The sequence below is a fragment of the Protopterus annectens genome, chromosome 5.part0 (genome assembly GCF_019279795.1).
Source record: "Protopterus annectens isolate FY-2018-M chromosome 5.part0, PAN1.0, whole genome shotgun sequence".
Lineage (NCBI taxonomy): Eukaryota > Metazoa > Chordata > Ceratodontiformes > Protopteridae > Protopterus > Protopterus annectens.
In genome coordinates this window covers 868,513,845-868,540,717 of record NC_056735.1, presented here as the reverse complement: position 1 = coordinate 868,540,717, position 26,873 = coordinate 868,513,845, and the positions used below count along the sequence as shown (strand labels likewise).

Below are 26,873 nucleotides of genomic sequence, written 5' to 3'. Positions count from 1 at the left end.
AAATCCTTCTACATGGCCCACCTTATCACAAAAGGGTTTGCATCTAGTAATAAGGAAATTATTGTCCCCCTTTACTCATCACTCATTAGACCCATTATTGAATATAATGCCCCATTCGAGATGTACCTAACAAGACACATGCAACAACTGGAGAGGCCACAAAAGTACCTCACAAAGAGGATGACAGGCCTTAAACAGATGCCCTATGCCATGAGGCTAAAAAAACTCAGACTGTACTCAGTCGCATACCGGCTACTCAGAGGTGATCTCTGCCTGACATACAAGACTATGTCAAACCCCAAATTGCTAGAAATGCTCCATCTAAGGAAAACCCAATCCACCAGAGCTACACGCTCAAGGGACATAAACCTGACATCATCAATAAACAGGACATGTTGGAGGGACAGATTCGTATCCCAGAGACTCCCCTTGCTCTGGAATAAGGTCCCAATATATGTGACGCAGGGCTCCTCATTGGCACTCTTCAAGAGAAATCTTGATGAGTGGATGGGAAATAGGAAATTCACCTCGGGAATCACTTCTGTGGCCCTGTTTGACAGAGATGCGGGTAACTAAACCACTTGGGAGGGAGGCGATAGCACAACATTTTTGGCTAGGTTTAATTATGCCCTAGGGCCAATAGCCTAGTACCTACCTATGAACCTATGAACCTATGAATCAGACAACAACAGAGGCTTTAGGCCAAAGACAAACTATTTCTGTTAGTTTAGAACAAGAGGTCTTTAACAGGGCTGAAACACTTTCTTTGGTATTTGTTATACTATTCTAATGTATAGTTGGGAGTGACTGGATATCATTCACATTTAACCAAACACAGCCAGAGAGCACCAACCACAGGCAAAAGCTGCAAATATGGCCAAAATTGTCCAAAAACTCTCCTTTATTAAATGTGAAGTGCTTTTCGTCTCGCTATTAGTGAGACTTCTTCAGACTACAAACAACTACACATCGTCACTATTTAAATAAATTAACATAAATTGATAATTAACAAATAATCCCCAACCACCAATCAGGACTACATAAAAAACTTAAAATAATTTCCTTACTTATTTCCACACTCAAATCACCCAACATCATATAAACAATGTATGAAACATGTATAACAATATGTATATGTATTTAAAGATATTTAAAAATATTTATATATGTATATATAAAATTGATAAATACTTATGTCGAATTAAATGAAATAGAATGAAATGAATAACATATATACAATCACTATTCATTAACTAAGTTACTATATACTCTATGTTCATTCAAACATTAATCCAACACCATATAAATATATCCCTATATGAGTTCTTACTTGAATAGTATATAATAATAATTAATAAATAATTAATAAATAATTTCAAAATAGCAGTCACTAAATCACCCCCCCCACACACACACACACACGTTTTTAAATTAATTCATTATTATTTGTATCACTTGAATTCATGTGATATTGCCTTAAAAGACTCTTTAATTTTAAAACAGACATAATTGAATACATTTCATTCAAGCCTGATTGTTGGCAGTACCCAAGTGTGTATGAAGCAGAATGAGCCTTCTACAAGGAACATTAGTCATGGAGGGCAACAGGAGTCCCACAAACAACTAAATGGAAACACTGAAGGGAGGTATAGGCCTCCTGGGAACAATATGAAGGGCTTGCAAGTATCAAACAATTTGGTGAATGGAAATAACGCCCCAAATTTTCGGAAACAAGCCTCGGGCTACAACCTGAGGCAGGGTCTTCCTCAGGTAACTTACAACACATCATAGAAGCAACAGCAATGGGGGAAGCAGTAGAGGAACCAGTCCAAGGATGTAGTATTATATCCAATTCCCAAGGTGACTTTAACATTTTTAATTTTTCATGTTTGACTGTGGGTACGATGCTAGCTGACCTACTTTCTAAGGGTCAGAAATTTATTCCAGCAAAGAAATCTTGTTTTGCTGATTCAATTGTTGATTTGAAACTGTTTATTAGGAAATTGAATTTTAAGTACATGTTTGGACAAGATAGGGAGCCTAATAATCCTTTTTATATATCTAGTGCAGTTTGTCCACCTCTTCATCCAAAATTGTTATTATTTGAACAAATTTGTGAATTGGATTTTTATAATTTTATAGAGGTACAGAAAAAAGGTATCAGCAAGCTCAGTAATGTTACAAGAGATGAAAGGCAGGCCCTGGCATTATTGCAGCAAGCTAAGATTAGAGTGATGCAACCAGACAAAGGTGGGGGGACTGGTTATAATGAATAAAATGAATTATCAGTTAAAAATGGAAACGATTATTGCAATAGACACCTATTTGGAGGTGTCAAGGAATGAGTTGAATGTAGCGTATGGGAGAATACGTTCACTCTTGGAGGAATAGTTTATTGAAGCTAGAATAGATGTGAATGTGTATAATTATTTATGTATGCCAGCCTACAAAATACCGATTTTGTTTGGTATCCCAAAAATACACAAATGTATTATTGATCCACCATTGAGACCGTTAGTGGACGCAAGGGATAGCATCACTTATGCATGTGCAAAATATATAAACCATGGTTTGAAGAAGTATGTACAACAACAGTCTCAGATCTGTAAAGATTTGTGGTCATTTTTAGCGAGTCTCCAGAAGTTAAAGGGTATTAGTAAACTGAATTTTTTAACGATAGACGTTAAAGATTTACATACGTCGATTCCACATATGGAAGGTATTGAGTGGCTCAGCTTACTGTTATATGAGTTAGGAGCCCCTAATGAAGAGATGACCTTGTTGTCTGAATTATTGGACATGGTTTTGTCTAATAATTACATCACTTTTAATGGTAAAATTTTTGTTCAAAAAATAGGCGTAGCAATTGGATCGCCATGTGGGGCCAGCTTCGCCAATTTGGTGATGGCGTACTGGGAAAGTTAATATATATGGAAAGTACCACACATAAATGGGAGAATACATTTTTATACATGTTTCCTGGATGACATTTTTATGTTGATAGATGGTGATGCGAGTGATGCAGCCGACTTGGTAACATATTTTAATAATACTACAACGTTTTTGAAATTTACATCTACATTTGATACAGAAAAAATCGCCTACTTGGATGTAGACTTAAGAAAGGATGTACCAAATAATTCTTATTCTGCTCAGATCTTCAGAAAAGAGACCTATTCAAATGCCTTTCTTCATTTTAGTAGCTGTCATCCTTTGTTCCAGAAACGTTCTGTGGTGAAGGGGCAGCTAGTTAGGGCAGCTCAAATGGTATCTAGGGATAATGAATTTTTATTAGAATGTGACAAACTTGAAGAGATTTTCCTCAAAAGGGGGTATCCGATCCCATTTGTAAGAGAATTGAGTCTTGAAGTTAAAGAGAAGAGATTCAAAGGTTTTTATAGGCCTATTTTAGATGAGGAACCAGGGGTAAGTATTCCAGATGCTATCCCAGAACATTTTGAAGATCCAAGAGAACCTATGGGAGGGGTGACTTTCATTATTATGTTCAGTTTAGATGGATATGGCATCAAGGAGATTATAAATAAAAATTGGGACATTATTAGGTCAGATTTTGCCCTGGTTTCAAAACTTAAAGATCCGCCTAAAGTAGTATTCAAACGGGGAAACAATTTTAAAGCCTTATTAGGGATGAATAAGAAAACTATAGAAGGATCTTATAGAACAGGGATGCATAAATGTAATAGGTGTACTTATTGTTCATATATGGATATAGGCGAAAAGTTCACTATTAGGAAGACAAGTTACAGAACCACTCAAAAATTTGATTGTAATGCTAAGGGAGTAGTTTATTTGGCTTCATGTCTGAAATGCCCTGCTTTCTATATCGTAAAAAATGATAGGAAGCTGAAGAAAAGAATATATGAGCACCTTTACAGTATTCGAACTACTAAACAGGCTAGGGCATTAGCTAGACATGTTATATAATTCCCTACTCATTGCTTTAGGTTTAGAGCTATTGTTTGTGTTTCATTGGACATGAGGAGAGGTCCTGCAACATTACTTCTGGAAAGACTAGAATTAAAATGGCAATTGAGATCCAGGGCCTGCCAACATTCAGGCTTGAATGAAATGTATTCAGTTATGTGTATTTTAAAATTAAAGAGTCTTTTAAGGTAATATCACATGAGTTCAAGTGATAAAAATAATAATGAATTAATTTAAAAATGTGTGTGTGTGTGTGTGTGTGTGTGTGTGTGTGTGTGTGTGTGTGTGTGTGTGTGTGTGTGTATGTGTGTGTGTGTGTGGGGGGGGGTGTTTTAGTGACTGCTATTTTGAAATTATTTATTAATTATTTATTAATTATTATTATATACTATTCAAGTAAGAACTCATATAGGGATATATTTATATGGTGTTGGATTAATGCTTGAATGAACATAGAGTATATAGTAACTTAGTTAATGGATAGTGATTGTATATATGTTATTCATTTCATTTTATTTCATTTAATTCAACATAAGTATTTATCAATTTTATATATACATATATAAATATTTTTAAATATATATATATATATATATATATATATATATATATATATATATACATATCGTTATACATGTTTCATACATTGTTTATATGATGGGTGATTTGAGTGCGGAAATAATTAAGGAAATTATTTTAAGTTTTTTAAGTAGTCCTGGTTGGTGGTTGGGGATAATTTGTTAATTATCAATTTATGTTAATTTATTTAAATGGTGACGATGTGTAGTTGTTTGTAGTCTGAAGTAGTCTCGCTAATAGTGAGACGAAAAGCTCTTCACATTTAATAAAGGAGAGTTTTTGGACAGTTTTGGCCATATTTGCAGCTTTTGCCTGTGGTTGGTGGTCTCTGGCTGTGTCATTGTGTTTGGTTTGCTTGTATTGCTACCTTTCACATTTGGCAGTTATGTTATAAATAAAATAATACAGCCATCCAGCATATATTCTTTATATAAAATGTAGTGTAACAAGGAGGAAAACCAAGATGGTCCTTTTAGCAGTATACATGAACAATAGTTTAGATTTTCTTACCATCATTGTCCAACAAAACATTCTCAGGTTTGAGATCCCTATAAATTATATTGTTTTGATGAAGGTGTTCTAATCCACAGATTATCTGTGCTGTGTAGAAACAAGCCCTTGGTTCATCCAGACCTGTATTATTTTCATCCACATTATAGATATGATACCTGTAGAAAAGATGGAATATAATATTATATTACAAGAGGATGAAAAGGACACTGTAAAAATACATCTTGGATCTACCAGTCTTGGAACATATTTTTTTTCAGAATTATGTTTGTTCATAAAAGTATCTGTCTATTTATCTATCTATCTATCTATCTATCTATCTATCTATCTATCTATCTATCTATCTATCTATCTATCATTTTATCTATCTATCTATCTATCTATCTATCTATCTATCTATCTATCTATCTATCTATATCTATCTGTCAGAGTGAAAGACAAAAAAAAGGAACAGGGACACATTTACTTATTACTCTTTTGGTTGTAATTGATTGGTACCTGTGACATTCATTTTGTATTTCGCACAATGAAAAACATTCAAATCATTAAAAAGTAAATCAGTAACAATATTGTAAATAAATACAACATTAATAAAACCATCCTGTTATTCTTTCACAAACTAAAAATCTGCACATTATGTATATTAGCTGTAAATACTGCACCAGTCATAAGAGGGATTCAGCCACCAAAGACTAAAAATATGAATGAAATTTGGCTGTAACTGTTATCATAAAACCCAGAAAACTGAAAATAACCAAAACAGGCAGAGATCATGCCCCATTCCCCCCATGGGGCTCTGTCAACCCTTCTCCTTTTTAATTTAAAATATTGTGAACTCATGGTATCTCTGGTTATATAAGCTTAAGACGGAACATTTTTAAACACTTACACTCTTTCTCCTTTACATTCTAATGCTGAAATTTACAAAAATGCATTTTTTGTCAACTGCAATTCTGCTAGATAATTTTTACTTGCTCCCTATCCCCATGTTGTGAGATCTGCAACTCTGAAAAATAAATTGCAATTCAATGAAATTAAATGAATGCTGCAACAGGCTATAACACATTTAAAGCATTTTTGCAATGAGTACTTCACCTCTGCATCACTGATACAGAGAGTTGTGTCCTCACCCCATTTCCCTTATATGTAATAACTCTGAGATCACAGTATCTCAGAATAAAGTGGAATACTCTGAGGATGTGCTGTAACTTTAAACCTAGAATCTATCCCCATAACAGGAATACACCGAGAAGGTACTGCAACCTTAAACCTAGGATTTATCCCCACTTAAGAGGACTACTCTAAGGTACTGTGACCTTAAACCTAGGATCTATCTACTCATAAGAGGAATACAATGAATAGGCACTGCAAATTTAAACCACGGATCTAGCCCCCCATTAGAAGATTACTTTGAGGATGTACTGCAACCTTAAATCTAGGATCTATCCTCCAAAAGTGGAATATTCTTAGGAGGTACTGTAACCTTAAATCAAGGCTCTATTCCCCCCATAAAAGGAATAATCTGAGGAGGTACTCAGACTTTAAACCTAGGATCTATGTCACCATAAAAGGAATATTCTGAAGTACTGTAACTTTAAACCTAGGATCCATTCCCACATATAAGGAATTCTCTGAGGAGGTATTGCAACCTTAAAGCTAAGATCAATCCCCTTATAACAGGAATACTCTGAAGCACAGTAACCTTTAACCTAGGGTCCCCATATCAGAAATACTCTAAGAAGGTACTCCAACCTTAAACTAAGAATCTACCCCACCCCCCATAAGAGGAATACTCTGAGAAGGTACTGTAAACTTAATCCTAGGATCATTCCTCGTATAAAAGGAATAATCTGAGGCGGTACTCTGACCTTAAACCTAGGATCTATCCCACCATAACAGGAATACTCTGAGGTACTGTAACCTTAAACCTAGGATCTATTCCTGCAGAAGAGGAACACTGTAAGGAGGTACTGCAACCATTAACCTAGGATCTATCACCTCACAACTCTGAGGCGTTACTGTAATTTAAACCTAGTATCTATCACCAAATAAGAAGAATACTCTGAGAAGGTACTATAACCTTAAACCTAGGAACTATCCCCAAATAAATGGAGTAATCTGAGGAGGTACTCAAACCTTAAACCTAGGATCCATCCCATCATAACAGGAATACTTTGAGGTATTGTAACCTTAAACCAATGATCTATTCCCCCAGAAGAGGAATACTATGAGGAGGTACTGCAACCTTTAATCTAGAATCTATCCCCCCATAACAGGAATACTACATGATATTGTAACCTTAAACCTAGGATCGATGCCACCATAAGAGGAATATTCTGAGGAGATTCTACAACCTTAAACCTAGGATCTATACCCCCATAAGAGGAATACTCTGAGGAGGTACTGCAACCTTTAACATAGGATGTATTCCCCCATAAGCAGAATACTATGTTGTACTGTAACTTTAAACCTAAGATCTATCCCCCATAAGAGAAATACTGTGAGGAGGTACTACAACCTCAAAGCCAGGATCTAAACCCTTGTGATGCTCGTGCACTGACCCAGCAATCAAGGAGCCTCAATACTCACCACTAACACCAGTGAGGGGTGTCCATATAAGGAAGGGATAATAAATACACACACAGTAAAGTACAATTTCTCTTAAGAGCACACAGAGATCACAGTCAGCCTGGGGCTGGTTTCTCCCTTTCTCTCCAGGTCCCCAATAAGACTCCTCACTGGCTCAGCTATAAGGTCCAGATCTCAGCCTAGTGGGCAAGCTAAAACCTCCAGCACCCTCTTTGTCCAACCGGTACTTCGTGTCCCTGCCCAAGTAGCTGACACACACACACACTTTGAGATGAATTATATACAACCACACAGACACTCCTGGGGAAGACTGGCACAGGTTTTCCAGCTGTGCCTCTTTTACCCAGACTATACTGTAGAAATCACTGCCATCACCCAGCTAATATTTATCAGCTAATCAAAGGCCCTTATTAAAGGTTGTCCAATTATTACTGTGCAATATTATTATCCAAATGGTAAGTGCAACCTAAAAGTCAAGATTTATTTGGAGTGTGACTTGGTACAGTATCACTATATACATGCAATGTACTTTAGAGCTTAAATTATCTCTACACAAAACAGCCACAGTTGAAAGGTTTAAAAATTTTTAATAATAAATAATAAAAATACAATACAATACTACTTACTACACAGTGCTAGTGAAGAGTTCAGAGATCACAGGAAAATGCTTAAAATAATACAGCAGAATAGTTCTGACATCAACACAAAAAAACACTTTGACTAATATTCCTATTTCCTAGCTATATCGAAGAGAAACACTAAAGTCTAAGATCCTACTTACACACAGACATAGGCAGAGCTGGTGGTGAGTTGGATGTTCTCAAGACAAATGCTAAATGTTCTCATTCTTTCTGTCCTTAAATTGATAACACAGTACCACTTATTCATTTCAAATTACTTCATTTCTTTCTGGTTCCCAGGCTAACAGACTCTCAGAGGTTAATAGCCCCTTTGATCTTGCAGCTGGTCAGCGACCAGAGCAATAAAGTAAATTATACGTGCAAAGTCAAGCCATTAACTCTGGCCTTAAAACAATAGGCAGAATTCCTTTATCCAGACATACAAGTTTTGACATCAAAGAATTGACTTGTCAGCTTTGTTACAGCAGAGTGCACTGTTGTTACATTTTTGCAGTGCCGCATTTAACACCATTTTTTCCCATTTAAGAGAACAAGCCTGTGGCTTATATTAATATTTACAAATGACATAATTATCTACAAAATTCTATCTGGCTAGGGTGGCAGCCTTCACCAATCTTCACACATTCCCCCTCCCCCAGGGAATTCAAGCTAGTTTTTCAAGCAACCCTTGAGAAATGTTGCTTGAGAGGGTTAGGTCTATCTGAGTATATCTTACCACATTCCCTGTCTTGAGAGCCCATCCCATTGGCATTGCGAATCCCACTGTGGTGCTGCACTGACATATCATATGCTTGCAACCCTAGGCTCCATCTTAGCAACTTGGCATTTTGCTGGCTGTCTCTGTGTAACCATGATAGGGGGTTGTGATCTGTCACTACAGTGAATTTTCTTCCATACATATAAGGCTGAAGTTTGTGCAGTGCCCACACTATGGCTAGACATTCCTTTTCTACAGCTGCATAGCATTGCTCCCTGGGTTGGAACCTACGACTGAAATAGACCACTGGGTGCTCTTCTCCCTCTGAAAAAATCTGGCTAAGTACAGCCCTCACCCCATGGTTTGAAGCATCCACATGCACAACAAATTCTTTGCTGTAATCTGGACTGGCTAACACAGGGGGTCCTCCCAAAGCTTCTTTAAGCTCCTGGAATGCCTGCTCACATGCTAGAGTCCACACTACCTTATCTAGCCTGTTCTTCCTTGTCAGGTCTATGAGAGGAGCAGCTATGGTACTATAACTGGGGATGAACCTTCTGTAGTACCCTGCTGTCCCTAAGAATGCCCTCACCTGATTTTTGGTAAGAGGTGCAGGCGATGCCTGAATGGCTTCCACTATGGCAGGATCTGGCCTGATCTTACCACTCCCCACTCTATGCCCCAGGTAGGAGACCTCTGCCATACCCACCTGGCATTTGCTGGGCTTAATGGTCAACCCTGCCCTCTGTAGTCTGCCCAGCACTTCCCTGACATGTTGAAGGTGCTCTTGCCAGGAATTGCTGTAGATGGCAATATCATCTAGGTAAGTAAGGGGAAACCCTCTGGCTTCTGCTAGGATATGATCTACCAGCCTCTGGAAAGTTGCTGGGTCATTTACATCCCAAAGGGCATCTTTGTGAACTCATACAAGCCAAAAGGAGTCACAAAGGCTGACTTCTCTTTAGCACTGGGAGTCAAGGGCACCTGCCAGTAACCCTTGGTAAGATCAGTGGTTGTAAGATACTTAGCCCCACCCAGCTGCTCTAGGGCCTCATCTGTCCTAGGCATATGGTAAGCATCTCACTCTGTGTGACTATTTAATTTCCTGTAGTCCACACAGAACCTGGTGCTGCCATCCTTCTTTGGCACCAACACCACTGGGGAGATCCAGGAACTGTTAGACTCTTGAATCACCCCTAGTTCCAAAATCTCCTGTGTCTCCTTCCTTAGAGTCTGTTTGACTGTCTCAGGCACCCTATAAGGGGCATGCCTAATAGGCCTTTGGGGTCCTGTATCCACCTGGTGCTGCACCAGGTGGGTGCACCCTGGTTTCCCAGTGAACATGCCCCCAAACTCCCATAACACTGCTCAGATTTATTGAACCTGGGTAGGAGATAGCTGCTGGGACATTGCTACCCCTTCCACTGAGGTATCAGTCCGAGCCTCAGTGAGAAGATCAGTCACTAGATCTCCCTCAGACTCCTCCTGCAATACACTGCAAATGCTCAGCACAATGGCCTTGCTATCATGGTAATGTTTCATCATGTTGACATGGTACAATTTGTGCTCCTGCCTAGCAATTCCGCCATGTAGTTAATATCATTTACCTTTCTTACCACCTTGTAGGGTCCCTCCCAAGCTGCTTGCAGCTTGTTGTGTCTGACAGGAATGAGAACCATTACCTGCTGCCTCAAAGCATACTCTCTAGCTCGAGCATTCCTGTCATACCACACCTTTTTCTGTTGTTGGGCTTCTGCCAAGTTCTCCTGGGACAAGCCCATGAGTTCCCTGAGCCTTGTCCTGAGGTTTAGGACATATGCCACAACAGACTCCTTGTGAGGTTCACACTCACCTTCCCACTCATCACAAATTAAATCTAGAGGTCCCCTCACCCTATGCCCATACAGCAATTCAAAGGGTGAAAAACCTGTGGATTCCTGGGGAACCTTTCTGTAAGCAAATAGATGGGGTGAAAATTTGTCCCACTCCCTCTTAAACTGCAAATGCATGTAGCATAGAATTGATAGTAGAGTTTAATCTCTCAACCAGACCATTAGTCTGGGGATTGTAGAGGGTGGTCTTCATGTGCTTCACCCCACAGTACTTCCACAGACAAGCCAGCAGGTCTGACATGAAATTGGCACCTCTGTCAGTCAGTATTTCTTTCAGGAACCCTACCCTGCTGAAAATCTCTAACAAAGCATTTGCCACCTTTTCTGCCTCAATGGAGGACAGAGCCACTGCCTCTGAGAATCATGTAGCATAATCCACTACCACTGGGATATAATCTTTCCCTGTGGAACTTGGGGTACACAGAGGCCCCACAATATCCATAGCTACCCTTTGAAATGGCATCTCAATCACAGGTAAAGGCATTAAAGGAGCTCTCACCTTGTCTCCTGCAATGCCTACCTTTTGGCACTGCTCACTGGTCCTGCAGTACCCTGTTACAGTTCTGGAAATTCCACGCCAATAGAAGTTCTGCATAATATGTCTCTTTGTATGTTTTATGCTCATATGACCTGCAAAGGGAATATCATGGGCTATGGCTAGAAGTGGCAGACAGTAGGCTATAGGCGCTATCAACTGCTGTACTTTTTCACCTTATAGCCCTCCCTTAGGAGTCCACTCTCTATACAGTAACCCTTTGTCCCAGTATACAGATTCCCCCTTCCCTTGAGAATCAGGTGCATCACTAGCTACCTGCCTCAGGCCTTGTAATGTACCGTCTGAGAGATGAGCCTGTCTCAACTCTCTCTTTGTAACCCTTCCCAGCTCACCTTCCACAGGAAGTCTGGCATCCTCTGACAGTAGTGCCTCACTGTAAGCCTGGGTATTACTACTCACCTCTGCCCTTGCAGTCACTCTGTCCAAGGGACCATCAGTACCCACAAGCAGCTGTGGCTCACATTCAGTCTCACTGCTACAGAGTAGCTCCTTCCCTGAAGTAACCACCCCACTAGTCCTGGCTGCAAGTATGCAGTATGTCTGGGTCCCCCCATGCTATTAGATCCACATACTTGTCACCTAGCCTGACTGTGTGTAACTGCATAAGCACATGGTACTGCCTCATCCAAACCATTCCCTATCAGGACATCTGCAGGATGATAGTTCATTACCCCTTTTGTCTCAAGACAACCTACTATTGGCATTTTGTCTTCCACACTTACTGGCTCTCTCACCTTTTATTCCCCACCTTGCCTCCATGGACATCTGTATGCCACATGGCACCACTGGTTGCATTCAAAACATTTAACCCTAGGTCCTGGGCATGTATCTGGACTAGTGGCTTCCCCTGCTACTAAAAGATTCTGTTGTGGCAGTCTGTGCTACCCACCATGGGTTCCTTTAGACCCATGAGCAGTAATGGGGGTCCCTTTCTTGTGCCGGGATGCCCTGCTTGCTAGGTATAAGTCTCACCTATACCTACACCTGTCTTCACTACCCCAATAAGAGTAATACTCTGAGGAGGTACTGTAACCTTAGACCTAGGGTCTATCCTCATATAAAAGGAATAATCTGAGGAGGTAATCTAACTTTAAACCTAGGATCTATGCCACCATAAAAGGAATACTCTGAGGTACTGTAATCTTAAACCTGGGATTTATCCCCCCATGAGAGAAATACTCCGATGTACTGTAACCTTAAACTTAGGATCTATTCTCCCAGAAGAGGAATACTATGAGGAGGTACTGCAACATTTAACCTAGGATCTGTCCCCGATAAAAGGAATACTCTGTTATACTGTAACTTTAAACCTAGTATATATCGTTCCCATAAGAGAAAACCTCTGAGGAGGTACTCCAACCTTAAACCTAGGAACTATACTCCCATAAGACCAATACTCTGAAGATGTCCTGCAACCTTAGACCTAGGGTCTATCCCCATATAAAAGGAATAATCTGAGGAGGTACTCAAACTTTAAACCTAGGATCTATCCTTCATAATATAATATTCTGAGGAGGTACTGTAACCTTAAACTTAGGACCTATCCCACCATAACAGGAATACTCTGAGGTACTGTAACCTTAAACCAAGGATCTATTCCCCCAGAAGAGGAATACTATGAGGAGGTACTGCATCCTTTAACCTAGGATCTTTTCCCCATAAGAGGAATACTCTCTGGTACTGTAACTTTAAACCTAGGATCTATGTCCCCATAAGAGGAATACTCTGAGGTACTGTAACCTTAAACCTAGGACCTATCCACATATAAAAGGAAGAGTCTGAGGAGGTGCTCAAACCTTAAACCTGGGCTCTATCCCACCATAATAGGAATACTCTGAGGAACTGTAACCTTAAACCTAGGATTTATTCCCCCAGAAGGGGAATACTCTGAGGAGGTACTGTAACCTTAAAACTAGGTTCTATCATCCGATAAGAGGAATATTCTGAGGAGGTACTATAATCTTAAATCTGGGATCTATCCCCCATAACTAGAATACTCTGAAGTACTGCAGTCTTAGACTTTAGATATCTTCTTCTTCACTGAACAGAATGTTACATGTGGATGATGCAGGAGATTTATACTTCCTATGAGGTCATTTGAATTACCTTCGCATATTGCAGTTGTCAGACGGACTTTTCTTAAGCCCATCTTTAATTTAATTTTTGTTTATATTTTGTTTGGGAGCAGTGTGTCAGTTGCTCTGACATATCTCTTAATGGAGATTCGGAAATAGATGCCAGGGAATCTCCACCACTGCAAAATACTGCAAAGACTGCAAGTAGGATACAAGAGTAAGTAAGCTGATGGTATAGAAATATTAGGGATTCCAATGCAGCAGCTGCACTGGCTGCATCTACAAGAGTAATGCAGAACATGTCTAGTGGTCTGTAGGAATGATGCTGTTTGTCCCAGACAGCCTGGCACCTGTCATGTACATCGCTGGCTACTACTGGTCTTCCCAGAGATGCCATACGCAGACTGTAGGTGGCACTTATCTCTTGCTGCACAAAGGAAGTGTCTGTGTATGTAAAATAAAGGCATTTAAGAGGTACATTGGTATTACAAAGGTAGTGCTGAACCAAGCAGAATGAGATGCACTGGTCTGGAATGTTCTAAAGTCATAGATAACTGCTTTCCTTAGATATTTTTGTACACAACCATACTTGTGAACTACTCTGCATTAGTGTATATAAAAATGATGGGGGATCTATTCTTGGAGACATTACCATTAGTGAGATTCCTCTCACATTATAATATTGTAGCTGGGTCCAGGGTGATTGAGCAAATAGGTCTGCTATCTTGGAGCTTTATTTGTATATGCAGTACACTTTTATTGGCCAGTTTTACATGTCCTTGATGATGATGTTGCTATCATGCTACACTTTTCACGTAGATTGTTTGTAATCTTTCATTGTAGGTAGCCTTTAGTTGCTTTCATCTAAACTCTCCATATTAGAGAGGTTTCTACTCCATATCTTTGCACATCATGATTTGCAGATATGAGTGAGGTCTTGAATTTAAACCCTTGTTGCATATGTGTACTACTGAGGTAGGAACAGTAGGTTTCTGTATATATGCAGCCATTTCAGAAATTGTGCATGATTCTTGCATGTGCCTTTGTTTACACATGAGCCCTGCACAACTCTGTACCTTGTTATAAATCTCCAGCTTAGAATAAAACAGATCAACATTGACCAATGAGAGATGATTACTACGACTTTCCTTAACACATACTGCAACTTTGTGCTAAACTGTTTTCATCCTTCATTGGGTTTACTTAAATATGTAAGTAGCTTGTATAATTTCTGCAAAACATTTGAAACATTTAGCTAATGTCATAAATTGCAATATATATGTGTACATATATATAATATATATATATATATATATAAATATATATATATATATATATATATATATATATATATATATATATATATATATATATATATATATATATATATACACACACACACATACATTAGAGCTATTATTTAAATGTGTAGATAGATACTTACATGGGTGTCATCAATGTGTCAAATGTCATTTTGTTCATCTGTGTTTGAATAGGTAAGTATCTTAAAATTGCGAGAATGTTGAGTGTGTTTTTTTTCTTTGAATGGAGAAAGTTTAAATATTTTCTGGAAAGGTAAGAGAAATTATGATGGGAAGGTATGCAAGTATTTACAGGTTAGGGTTAGGTTAAGGCTCAAAAAGGATTTAGGTTTTATGGTGTGTGTGTGTGTGTGTGTGTGTGTGTGTGTGTGTGTGTGCGTGTGTGTGTGTGTGTGTGTAAGTGGATAGGTTTAGAGGTGTATTTGTGCAAGTGTTTCCAAGTTAGGGCTAGGGGCTTGGTAAGGGGATATGTTTTGTGTTGTGTGTCTGCAGAATTTTTTGTACTGTGTAAGTTTGTCAAATGGCAGTTTGCTCAACAGTGTAGTCATGAGTGCTTTTGAGTGTGTGTGTGTTATGAATTATAGTAAGGGTAAGACAGAGGATAGATTTAGTGTTGTAAATGTGTGATATACATATCTGTGCCTGAGTTTCTTCTGCAGCAGTACTCTTAAGGAAAGCTTTTGTGCAGGATTAGGGTATGTGACAGGGTTTGGATTAGAGTTAGCTCAAAAGTAAGGTGAGGCAGGGTGTGAAAAAGTGTAATCTGTATTCTTAATTCTCCCCCCTGCCCTTCTTATTGTCTTTTGAGTGCAGTTTCCCTATCACTGATTCTTCTACACTGTTTCTTTTTTTCCCTGTTTCCATTGTTTAACTTTCCATTTCTGACTATATTCTTCCTTCCCGCCCAGTGAATTATTTAGTGTTTCTTGCTTCTTGTCTTATCATCTCCACAATTTTATTTATCAGTTTCTGACTAAATCCTCCCTTTATCCTTACAGGACTTTTAAAGCAAAATTAGTAGATCTTTTCTGTCTTCTCCAACAATTTCATCAAGCTTTTCCTTCCCATCATTCCTTCTTCCTTCATTTTAATTATTTTGCAGTTTTATAATGTCTTTGTGCAATACAATGCTGTTGTTAGAGCTGAGCACAAACACTAAAGGGAGTGGATTGTGATACTGTTGCTCGTCTTGTGTATCTGAATAAGACAATGAGGCTTGGGTGTTTAAGTAGTTTATTATACACAAACACATCAGGATAGATAGCAGGAACATTAATCTTAAATTAACTGACTGACTACTACATTCATACATGCTTTCACTCTGGCTGCTCACTCAAAATGCCACTCTTGCTGGCACATGCTCAGTACTTACATGCATATGCCCACTGACTAGAATGCTTCTTAATGGTAGATCACACACTCTGATCTACATCCTCCCTCTTTCCTAAACTGTCTCACATTGACAAAGACATTTGAATAGGCATGCAAATTAAACAGACAAGAATAAACAAAACAACATTCATGTCCAAGTTGCTATGTATCTAGAACAAGGTCTAGAAATACAACTTGATCTCATAATGTAATAGGACGGGGTTTAGCAACAGGGACAGTCACTGGGGAATGTGCTGCTTCAGGACTTTCAGGGATATTCTCAGGAACAGGGATAGCTGACAGAATATCCTCTGGAACAGGAACATTAGACAAGTCACTCTGAGAATTAGAGTGTTTATTACAGACAAGCCACTGTAACACTGGCTGAACACTGGTAGTAAATGCTTCCGATTCAACCTGAAGTCCATTCCCTGAGATTCCATGATGTACGATCTCGGTTCTTCACACAAACGTTTTACAAGTCCAATCTGATCAAATAAAACTTTTGTTGTCTGCATCCTCTCCCCTTCTTTTAATGGATTGAGAGGTTTGCTGGTCTTATCATAGTAGGACTTCTGGGACAAATGCTTTTTTAGGAGTTGGGCTTTTACTGCTTTGCTGTTCTTAGCACATGGAACCAATAAATTGTTACTGATTGGCAATGTGGTTCTGGGTAGGTGAACCAAGTAAATTTTCTCGAGGAATGTTTCTGAGATTAAGCAAGTTTAGAAAAACATTGGTATTGTCCCATTTGGATCTCTCTAACAGCTGTTTTGCACTTTGAACTGCATGTTCAGGAAAGCCGTTTGACTGCAGGTATTCAGGATTATTTGTAATGTGAACAAAGTCCCATGTTTCAGGAAATTATTTGAACTCCTGACTTGTAAACTGTGCACCATTGTCAGAAATGATTCTGTGCAGACTACCATGGACAGAAAAATGCCTCTTCAACCTAGTAATGACAATACTGGATGTTAGGGTAGGAAGTAGGTCAGTCTTGAGCCAATATGAATAAGAGTCTACTGATACCATGTAATGCTGACCGTTTTACTCGAAGATCTCTGTGGCTACTGTCATCCAAGGTAGTTCAGGTATCTGGCTTAACTGAAGTGGTTCTTTTTGTTGATGCAGTTTTGTAGTGCTACAACAGAACAAGATGAAAGTACTTTCGCTATATCTTTTGACACAGAAGGCTAAAATACTAGATTTCTTGCCCCTCTTTTGGTAGAATCAGTACCTGGGTGGCCACAATGTAAGATCTTAGTATACTCTTGTTGCAAATATTTTGGAACAATCACTTTTGGACCTTTCATGATGATACCACTGTCTGACAAAATCTCATCTCTGTAACTAAAATACTGCTGCACATCTACTGGTAAACAAGATTGCTTTGAAGACCATCCTCAACTGATAAAGTTGTTGAGCTTCTAGAGAATCTGATCTTATAGGTTCATAGGTTAATACTAGGCTAACTGCCCTTTTGGGCCATTTGAAGCCCAGCCATTTACCCCATGTGAGAATCAAACCCTGCACCTTGCGTCTCTAAGGTAAGCACCTTAACCATTATGTCATCCTCCCACCCTGAAGCTTTGTGAGTTCTGAGCACAGCAAGATGCATGGAAGAAAAAAAATTTCTCTTCCATGACTTCAAAATCAGATTGCTCATTCTCGTGCTGTTTTTTGGTTTTACCTGGGTGATCAGGATAAGGTATCAGACAGATGGAGAAGTTTGAATTTTGTGTAAACAAGATTGAAATTGTACTTTTGCAATTTGAGCATCATTCATTGTAGTCTCGCAGGAGCTGTGTGCATTTGGTTTCTCAAAATAGTGACTACAGGTTGGTGGTCAGTTTCAGTCTGGATAGGTCAACCATAAATATATTCATGGAACTTTGAACATGCAAACACAATTGCCAAAAGCTCTTTCTCAATCTGGGTATACTGAATCACGGTTTGATTAAGAATTCTCAATCCATAGGCTACTGGTCTAACCTCTTGAATAATGACTGCACCAAGACCAATCTTAGAAGCATCACAGGAAAGAGTAACTGGTTTATGGACATCATAGTATCTTAAAGTAGGTGGACTGGAAATTTTCTGTTTCAGAATATCAAATACTTGTTGGTGTTGTTCTGACCAGGACCAGGTTATGTCTTTGCATGTCAGCTCTCTTAACAGTACTGAAAGTTGACTCAGGTCTGGAATGAACTGGCCTAGATAATTGAACATGCCAAAAAAAAAAAAACATTGTAAGGCTTGGACATTGTCTGGAACTGGCATGGCAAGAATGGCTGTTTGCTTGGAATTATCAGGTCATAAGCCTGAACTGGTAAAGAAATGACCCACATAAGTAACTTCTCTTAGCCTGAATTTACATTTCTGAGGATTCAGCTTAAGATTCACTTCACAAGCTCTTTCCAGAACTTTCTTGAGGTTTTTATCATGTTCGACTTCACCATTGCCTCCTACTAGAATATCATCTACTATTATAACACATGGATAGCCAGAAAAATTTGCTCCATTGCATGCTGAAAGACTTCATTGGCAGAATGTATTCCAAATGGCATTCTCAGAAATCTGTACATTCCAAATGGTGTACTGAATGTGGTTAGCGATGAAGATTTTTGATCAAGCAAAATTTGCCAAAATGAACTTTTTATATATAAGACAGAAAAAAACAGTGGCATTTGGCATGAGGGCAGCAACTTCCTCGACTGTGTGCATAGGAAAATGAGGCCTTTTAGTGCTTTGTTCAAATCTCTTGGATCAATATCAGTGGCGGATCCAGGAATTTGCAAAGGGGGGGGGCGCAGTCTGGTCAGTCAACTACCGGGCTGTAAGCAGGAAAGCGGGACACTAGGCACCACCACAGTGCATGAGTCAGTGGTGAACCATCTCACTTAAGACCACCTTACCTACATACAGGCAGCATTGCAGAGTTCTCTAGTTCCCACAAGGGAGTGGAAACTGACAGTAGTCACCCCTACCACTTCACGGGTTAGGGCAAGTCTAACCTGCCTAAGCCACTATAACTCAAATCACCCAGGCAATAGTTCAGCTTGCCCCTTCACCACTGCTATTACATATCCAATTCAGCCATAGAACAGTATCCCTGTCATGTGCATACATTCTACAGACATTGCTATGCTAAACTTACACACTTACACTCCCCAAAATCAGGGAGAGACTTAATATTAGAAAAGGCTATAAAGTACTTAGCATGCTTTTCTTGAATATGAAGTGAAGGGACAGCTTGCACCTGTCACCATTAGGCTTTTGTATATTGGCCAAGGCTCTTGCCAGCCCCATAGTGCCTTTTTTAGGCAAGGCTCAAAGGACAAACCCACCTCCATAGACAACCCAAGGATAAAAAAAAAAACTAAAGGTAAAGCTACTCAATGCCAGAAGTCTAAACCTCAAGATGGTCGAGGCTCTCCTCAGTATGGAGGAAATCAATGTCTGTGCAGTAACAGAAACCTGGTTCAAGGCTCCTGAGAGCACCCCAGCACTACCAGGTTATAACTCACCATGTGTTTCGGCCCCAAAACTTGGACCAAAGGCAAAAAAGGAGGGGGAGTATCTACATTCAAAGATACCTATAACTCCAGGTTAGTGGCACTGCACAAAGCATCGGAAACCATCCATGTGCAACTAACAGCGGGCAAAACTGCCTTAAAGTTTGTAGCCTGCTACAGAACACCCCCCCTATTACAGGAACCCCACTTGGCATTCCTGAGAACACTGGAGAATATGAAGGTCTCTCCAAACACTATGTTATTGGGTGACTTCCTTTACAAATGCATTCTATGAGCACCTGCAGGAATGCATGGATCGTGCTATCCCAAATAAAACCAAGACTCACTCCTCCAAAAACAGGAGACCGGTCTGGTGGACCCCGGCCATAAATAAGCTATACAACAGAAGGAGGAAGCTACTACATGACAGAGCAAAATCCCAAAAAGGGAAGGCATCTCTGATTAGTATTAGCAAGAAACTTTGATCCCTCATAAAATCATCAAAGGCCAGTTTCGAAAGAAAAATTGCCCTAGACACTAAAGATAATCACAAAGCCTTCTTTAGTTATGTCAGGAATATGGGTGGAAACTCCCAGATATGCTTTGAATTGTTGCATAATGGTACAAAATATACCGAACCTACAGACATAGCCAACATCCTGGCAGACAGATTCAGCACAAACTCCACCCCCTTCCCCCCCAAAGGAGCAAATGCCTATCCCAACTGAATGTAACCTCCCTAACATCACAGATGCACAGTTGAAAGCTGCCCTCTCCAAAGCAAAAAATACAGCATCTATGGGAGCTACACACTCCAGGGACTTACCACAGCACAAAAATAAATAGGACATGCTGGAGGGACAGATTCATTTCCCAGAGGCTCCCCTCACTCTGGAATAGAATCCCAATTCATGTTAGACATAGCTCCTCGCTGACCCTCTTCAAGTGAAATCTGGACACGTGGATGGGAAATCGCAAATTCACCCCTGGGATCTCTTCTGTGTCTCTACCAGACAGAGTCACAGTAAACTAATCTTAAAAGGGTACCTTCTGTGACCTATTTTACAGACCCACAGTAGACTAATCTAATAGGGAGGCGGAAGCTAAATACACTCTGGCTAGGCTTATAAATGCCCTAGGGCAGATAGCCTAGTATCTATCTATGAACCAAAGTCAGAAACTACATTGAGACTGCAACCCCTAAAGATCTGCCAAAAAAGCCACATAATCTGAACAGGTGAAACTAAGACACAAGTCTAGCATGTTTAGTGATGGCTGAACTTCATACATCAGCTGTTTAGAGCAAGAAGTCTTGACAAAGTCATAAATAAAAGTAGGAAAATTTAAGTCCCAAAAATAGGGACATTTGCTCTTACAAAATTTGATAAAACTAGTTTTGCTTTAACATAAGGACATGAAGTCCGAGACTCAATGTCTTTCTTTTTAACTTCAATCTTTAATGATAATTTGCTTAAAAACCATACTTTTATGAAGGACGGACCAAAAAATATGAGGCCAAAGTTTGGACATCCTGCAAAAATCTGTCTCATTGAGAGGTATGCTGAGCTACTTGCCCTCTATTTTTTTAAGAGACTCAGCTAGCAACTGCTCTAGGCATCAAACCACATTTTGCGCATGTAGCGACCAGTAAAATAGACATGAGGAATTTGTATTAAAGAAATACGCACTACACAACTCAGTGCATCCATGATGGGGGGGAGACAAAGCAGCAATGGGATTGTCGGTTACAATTTTGCAACAACACTAATGAAGTTACCTAAATAAGACTGAATAGCAACACAGACAATTATTAAATCAGCTAATAGCAATAAGGCAAGGCATAACCTTATATTTAAAGACACTAGTGTAACCACGTATACTCTGCATACAAGGTATCTACTAAGCACGTTAGAAACACTGGGGCTTTATCAAGCCCTATCACGCCCATAACCATCTAGGATTAATGCCTCCAACATGTACATATCTTGTTTACAAGAGGAATACAAATCTAATAGCAATACCTGTAGTTGACTGAGCAGCTGAAAGTATTGTGCTTTTTTTTTGGGGGGGGGGGGCAGCAGCTTGAGAGAAATTACAGTTTAAATGCCAGGTAGATTGTGAGACAGCAATTAGCACATAGAAGCAGAAAATAAAGTACAACTACACCACTGCTTATAAGGTATGGCTTTCTCCACCAGATACCACAATTAAATACTTAGGAGAAGTGCCTTTTAGACATTTTATGCTTACCCCTACAAAAATCTCTCCATACAACAGAACACAGTCAACATGTTTATTTGCAAGAGAAAAGAACCACATATGCTAGTCAGTAGATTAGTACAAAGCACAGGGGGCAACTTAATTCCTCACCATAACGACAACAACAAAATTTCAGGCATGGTGACTTATGTCATTTAGCAGTTCTGACAGCTTGATTTGTTATAGTGAACATTTGTAAACAGGGGGTGGCACTACTTAGATTTTAACGTTTCTCAAACACCTACCACATGTCAGCAGGCAAAAATAATGAACGAAAAATAATGCCGTTCCCACAGTTACCAGAAGATGGTGAAGATTAACAGATACCTGTATCTATATGTGTATGTATGTATTATACACATGTATGCCTACATATCATGGCCTCTATGTTCATGTCCATAGCTGCTTCAGACTTAGCTTACCATTTGAGTCAGCTATTTTACATTGATCCTATGACATCTGCTAGGTTTGTTCAAATCTACATGTCATGAAAGACGACTCCCTTTAAGAAAAAAAAAAGTGCTTGTATCTGACAGCCCATGTGGACAGTTTTTCAAGACATATGTACTTCTGGCTGTACAGGTCTCAAACAAGTGAATAAATAGAAAAAATTCCACTCTGCTTACCCACCACCTATGTTTGCCTACTCTCATTCTGAAGTTGTTCTACCCCCAACAAACAGCAATTATTAATATAGTAAACTTACTCACTGTTTTTTGGGGGTCTGAGCTTAGAGACAGCACAAAACTACTGTACACTTCAAGCAGGAAGGAATAACGCACAAGGAAGTATCACCTTCATCAGCTATGCATGAGTACCTGGGATACGAGCAATCCTGCATTCTGCCAGTGATTGGAAGCCTGTCACCACAAGGGACAGCAGGTTACATAGCATAGGATAAATGAGCAAGTTACTTTACCAGACATAGCTCCTGGGTTTCCTTGAAAAGGGACTGTGTGCCCAGTGGACATAGCTACTGTTATTGTTTTAATAATAATTAACAGAAGACTGCAGAATGGGAATTTACAGGGTTAACAATGGTACGTTATTGAAAACTGAATGCAAAAAGTGGGTGACTGACAAAGATAATTAGTACTGCACAAACGTGCAGCTATAAAATGGTTTTATGAGCAATTAGCATCAAAGTAAACAGCATGCGTGGAGATCGTACATTACGCGAAATGTGGTAATAAAGTATCTACATTGCATAAAAAAGGCAAGCAGATGCTAGTATGTGCTGAAACTGCAAACCCGTACCGCATAGTCTTGTGGGAAAATAAATCTTTTTAAAAAGCATATTAAGAGAAAACGCACAAGGTGGGAAATATAAAGGTACAGTTCCACTGGATGCTTACATCAAATGTTGTTATTGTCTTTCGGCTTTTCCCGGTTAGGGGTCGCCACAGCGGAACTCCGGTCCGCTAATGATTGGCAGTAGACGACTTATACAAACACAACCTGACAAGCTATGACATTAACAAACTTTACAATAAGAGGAGAAAGCTATTACATGATAGAACAAAATCCATAAAAGGGAAGTCACCCCTGATCTATATTAGTAAAAAAATACGAGCACTCATAAAATCTATGACATTAACAAACTTTACAATAAGAGGAGAAAGCTATTACATGATAGAACAAAATCCATAAAAGGGAAGTCACCCCTGATCATTATTAGTAAAAAAATACGAGCACTCATAAAATCAACTAAGGCCAATTTTGAGAGAAAAATTGCCATGGATTCAAAGGACAATCATAAGGCCTTTTTCAGCTATGTTAGGAACCTGGGTGGAAACTCCCAGATATGCTCAGAATTAGTCCAAAATGATACAAAAATCACTGAACCCACAGACATTGCCAACATACTGGCAGACAGGTTCAGTGCAAACTTCACCCCTCTCCCCTAAAGGAGAGATAACTATCCCAGCAGTGTAGCCTCCCAGACATCTCAAATGCAGGTGAAAGCTGCTCTCTCTAAAGCTAAAAACACAGCATCAATGGGACGGATGGTGTCCCGGCTGTGTGCTACACGAGCTAAATGAGGAATTAAACCCGCACATAAGGCAGCTGTTTAATCTCAGCCTTACCACAGGATACGTGCCCAAGGAGTGGCGTGCGGCAATTGTGGTCCCACTCCACAAAGGCGGTGCCTCTACGGACCCTGGTAATTACCGCCCCATAAGCTTAACAAGTCTAGTCTGCAAAGCTATGGAGAGGATTATAATGGAGCTCATAAACAAAGATATAGGGGACTTGCAGACATTGGACCCGACCCAGTTTAACCGTCAAGGGCAGATCATGCCTTTTGAACTTGGTCGACTTCTTGAAACAGTCACCAAGGCCATTGATGAGGAAAGGCAGTCCATACAGCCTACCTTGACCTTGCAAAGGCTTCGACACAATACCCCACTCGGGTATTGTAGAAAAACTTACCAGCTTAAATGTAAACCCATATGTCACAAGATGGGTTGCAAACTGGCTTAAGGACAGAACCCACAGGGTTAGAGTTGCTGGCGCTATGTCAGACTCCAAGCCGGTCACAAGCGGTGTCCCACAGGGCTCGGTCCTTGGCCCCTATTGTTCGGCATCTACTTCTCAGAAGTACAGGCCAACATGGGAGGACTTTGGCTGATAAAGTTTGCAGACAACTGCAAACTGGGCCATAGTGGAAAGTGCATCGGACACGGATATCCTTCAGAAGGGACTCACGGAAACAGATAGCTGGTGCCAGAGCCATGGCCTGAAGTTAAGCCAAAAATGTATAGTCATACCCTTCGGGAAAAACAAGGTAACCCCAAGCTACCATATAGGTGGCAATCCACTAAGCACAGAAGAGGTTATCAGGGACCTGGGGACCCAGGTTGACAGTGGCCTTTCTTTTGACACTCACATTGCTAAAGTGGTTAGAAAGACCTTCTACATTGCCCACCTGATCATGAAGGGATTCACATCCAGATCTAGTGAGGTCATTGTTCCCTGTACTCTTCACTTATCAGACCAATGATTGAGTACAATGCCCCATTCGAGATGTATCTCCCGACATCTGCAGCAATTGGAGAGACCCCAAAGTTCCTCACCAAAAGGATAAAGGGACTCCAAAATCTGTCATATGCTGCCAGATTGAAGAAACTCCAGCTCTATTCAGTGCATACCGTCTGCTCAGAGGTGACATGTGCCTGACATACAAGGCCATGTCCAACCCGGAATTAATGGACATGCTCCACCTCAAAAAATCCAAATCCACCAAAACCACTAGAGCAAGTGACTTAAACCTTAGCACGGATATAAATAGGATGTGCTGGAGGGATAGATTTATCACTCAGAGACTCCCTATGCTGTGGAATAGAGTCCCGGCCCATGTGAGGCAGAGCACCTCGCTGGCTCTGTTCAAGAGAAATCTTGACCTGTGGATGGGAGATTGTAGGTTTACCCCGGGAATCATCTCTGTGTCACTGCTGGACAGAGGCACAATAAACTAATGGGCACAGTATTTTTTCATATAAGGGGTGGCGTAAGCCACAAAAATTTGGGCTAGGCTTATAAATGCCTTGGGGCAGATAGCCTAGTATAAACCTATGAACCTATAAAAAGAGGAGGTATTATACAGTATTCATACTTTATATGGGATTACTCCAGTGTTTGATTCTATCAATCTCCACTTGCACAAAGTTTGAATACCTCCCAAAAAAGTATTCGTGTAAAATGTAGTAGACATACCAAACTAATAATTAAACATTTAGTGGGGTCAAACAGAGCACAGAATGCAACACCTCTTCCATCAGGGCAGCATGCACGATTAAGTGTACAAAGTGACAGCAAGGCGTGCAGTTGACATGTGAGACGTAAATGAAAAATCAACCCATCCAATGGGCCAACCGGTCCTTGCCCAAGGACAGAGGAAAATATCATGGGAAATACTTACTATCACAGTAAATAACTAAACAAAAAAAAAAAAATATATATATATATATATATATATATATATATATATATATATATATATATAGATCACTAGATAAGGCTAATATCCCATAGTAACCCTCAAGTACATTTAGCCAAATAGTCAGGCATCACAACACAGTAAAAGGCTCCAACCAACGCAACTACAGAAACTAAATATAAAAATAAACAGTGTTTCCTCGAGTACCAAAACTCAGAATCATAGCATTGCTGCCGGCAAGCAGCTACCTCTCCTGAGGCATACCAAGCCTCAGCTGCTCCGTTCCCAGCCTGTCAGAGTGAGGAAGCACTTTGGAATGAAGCCATTTCTGTAGAAACACAATGCACAGACGCCTACCACTTTAAAACATATGCGGTAGGGCATTATGTATGAACTGCCCTTCGAGAAGTAACACACGATACCCTCAGCCGCTCAGCGACCGGATAACTACACCTCGGAAACAAGGAAAGAGCAACCTTATGGTACCCATGACCAAATACAATAACCTACATAAAACTACAGTTCCAACGAAAAAACTAATTTGTTAATAAAGCACTGCCGCACAAACGACAGTCACATGGGAACAGCGGAAAACCACTAATTGTAAGGGGTAATACCACAACGAGGCAGCTTAAACTCCACCATTGTACCCTCTAGGATTAGTATCCCCCCAACAATGCAATTCGGCCTAAGCTACTTAAGTTACACCCTCTTAGCACCAAGACTGGGGGAGTGTTGCCATACAGTGACTCAGTAATATATATATATTATGCATGTCATAAAAAAAAAAAAAAAAAAAACGTAACTTACTAGTATGGAGAAAAGGAGGTGGCGCGCGCCCCTGCGCCCATGCCTAAATCCGCCACTGAATATATATTCTGATATCATCTGAGCTTTTCTTATGAGCTACCACCATGGAGGATATTCACTCAGTTGATTCTTCTACTGGACAAATTACTCCAAGCTGCACTACTTTGTTTCG

The 26,873-nt window shown here is 39.8% G+C and overlaps 1 protein-coding gene across 1 annotated transcript in view; it reads right to left on the bottom strand.

The window, feature by feature from the left end:
- The window catches only part of LOC122802868 (rhodopsin kinase GRK1-like), a 506,474-nt gene that overhangs the window by 312,664 nt on the left and 166,937 nt on the right, over positions 1-26,873 (bottom strand). Inside the window, exon 3 of the mRNA XM_044072666.1 lies at positions 5,035-5,192. Within this exon, the coding sequence (XP_043928601.1) occupies positions 5,035-5,192 (158 nt within the window). The remainder of the gene's footprint in view (positions 1-5,034; positions 5,193-26,873) is intronic.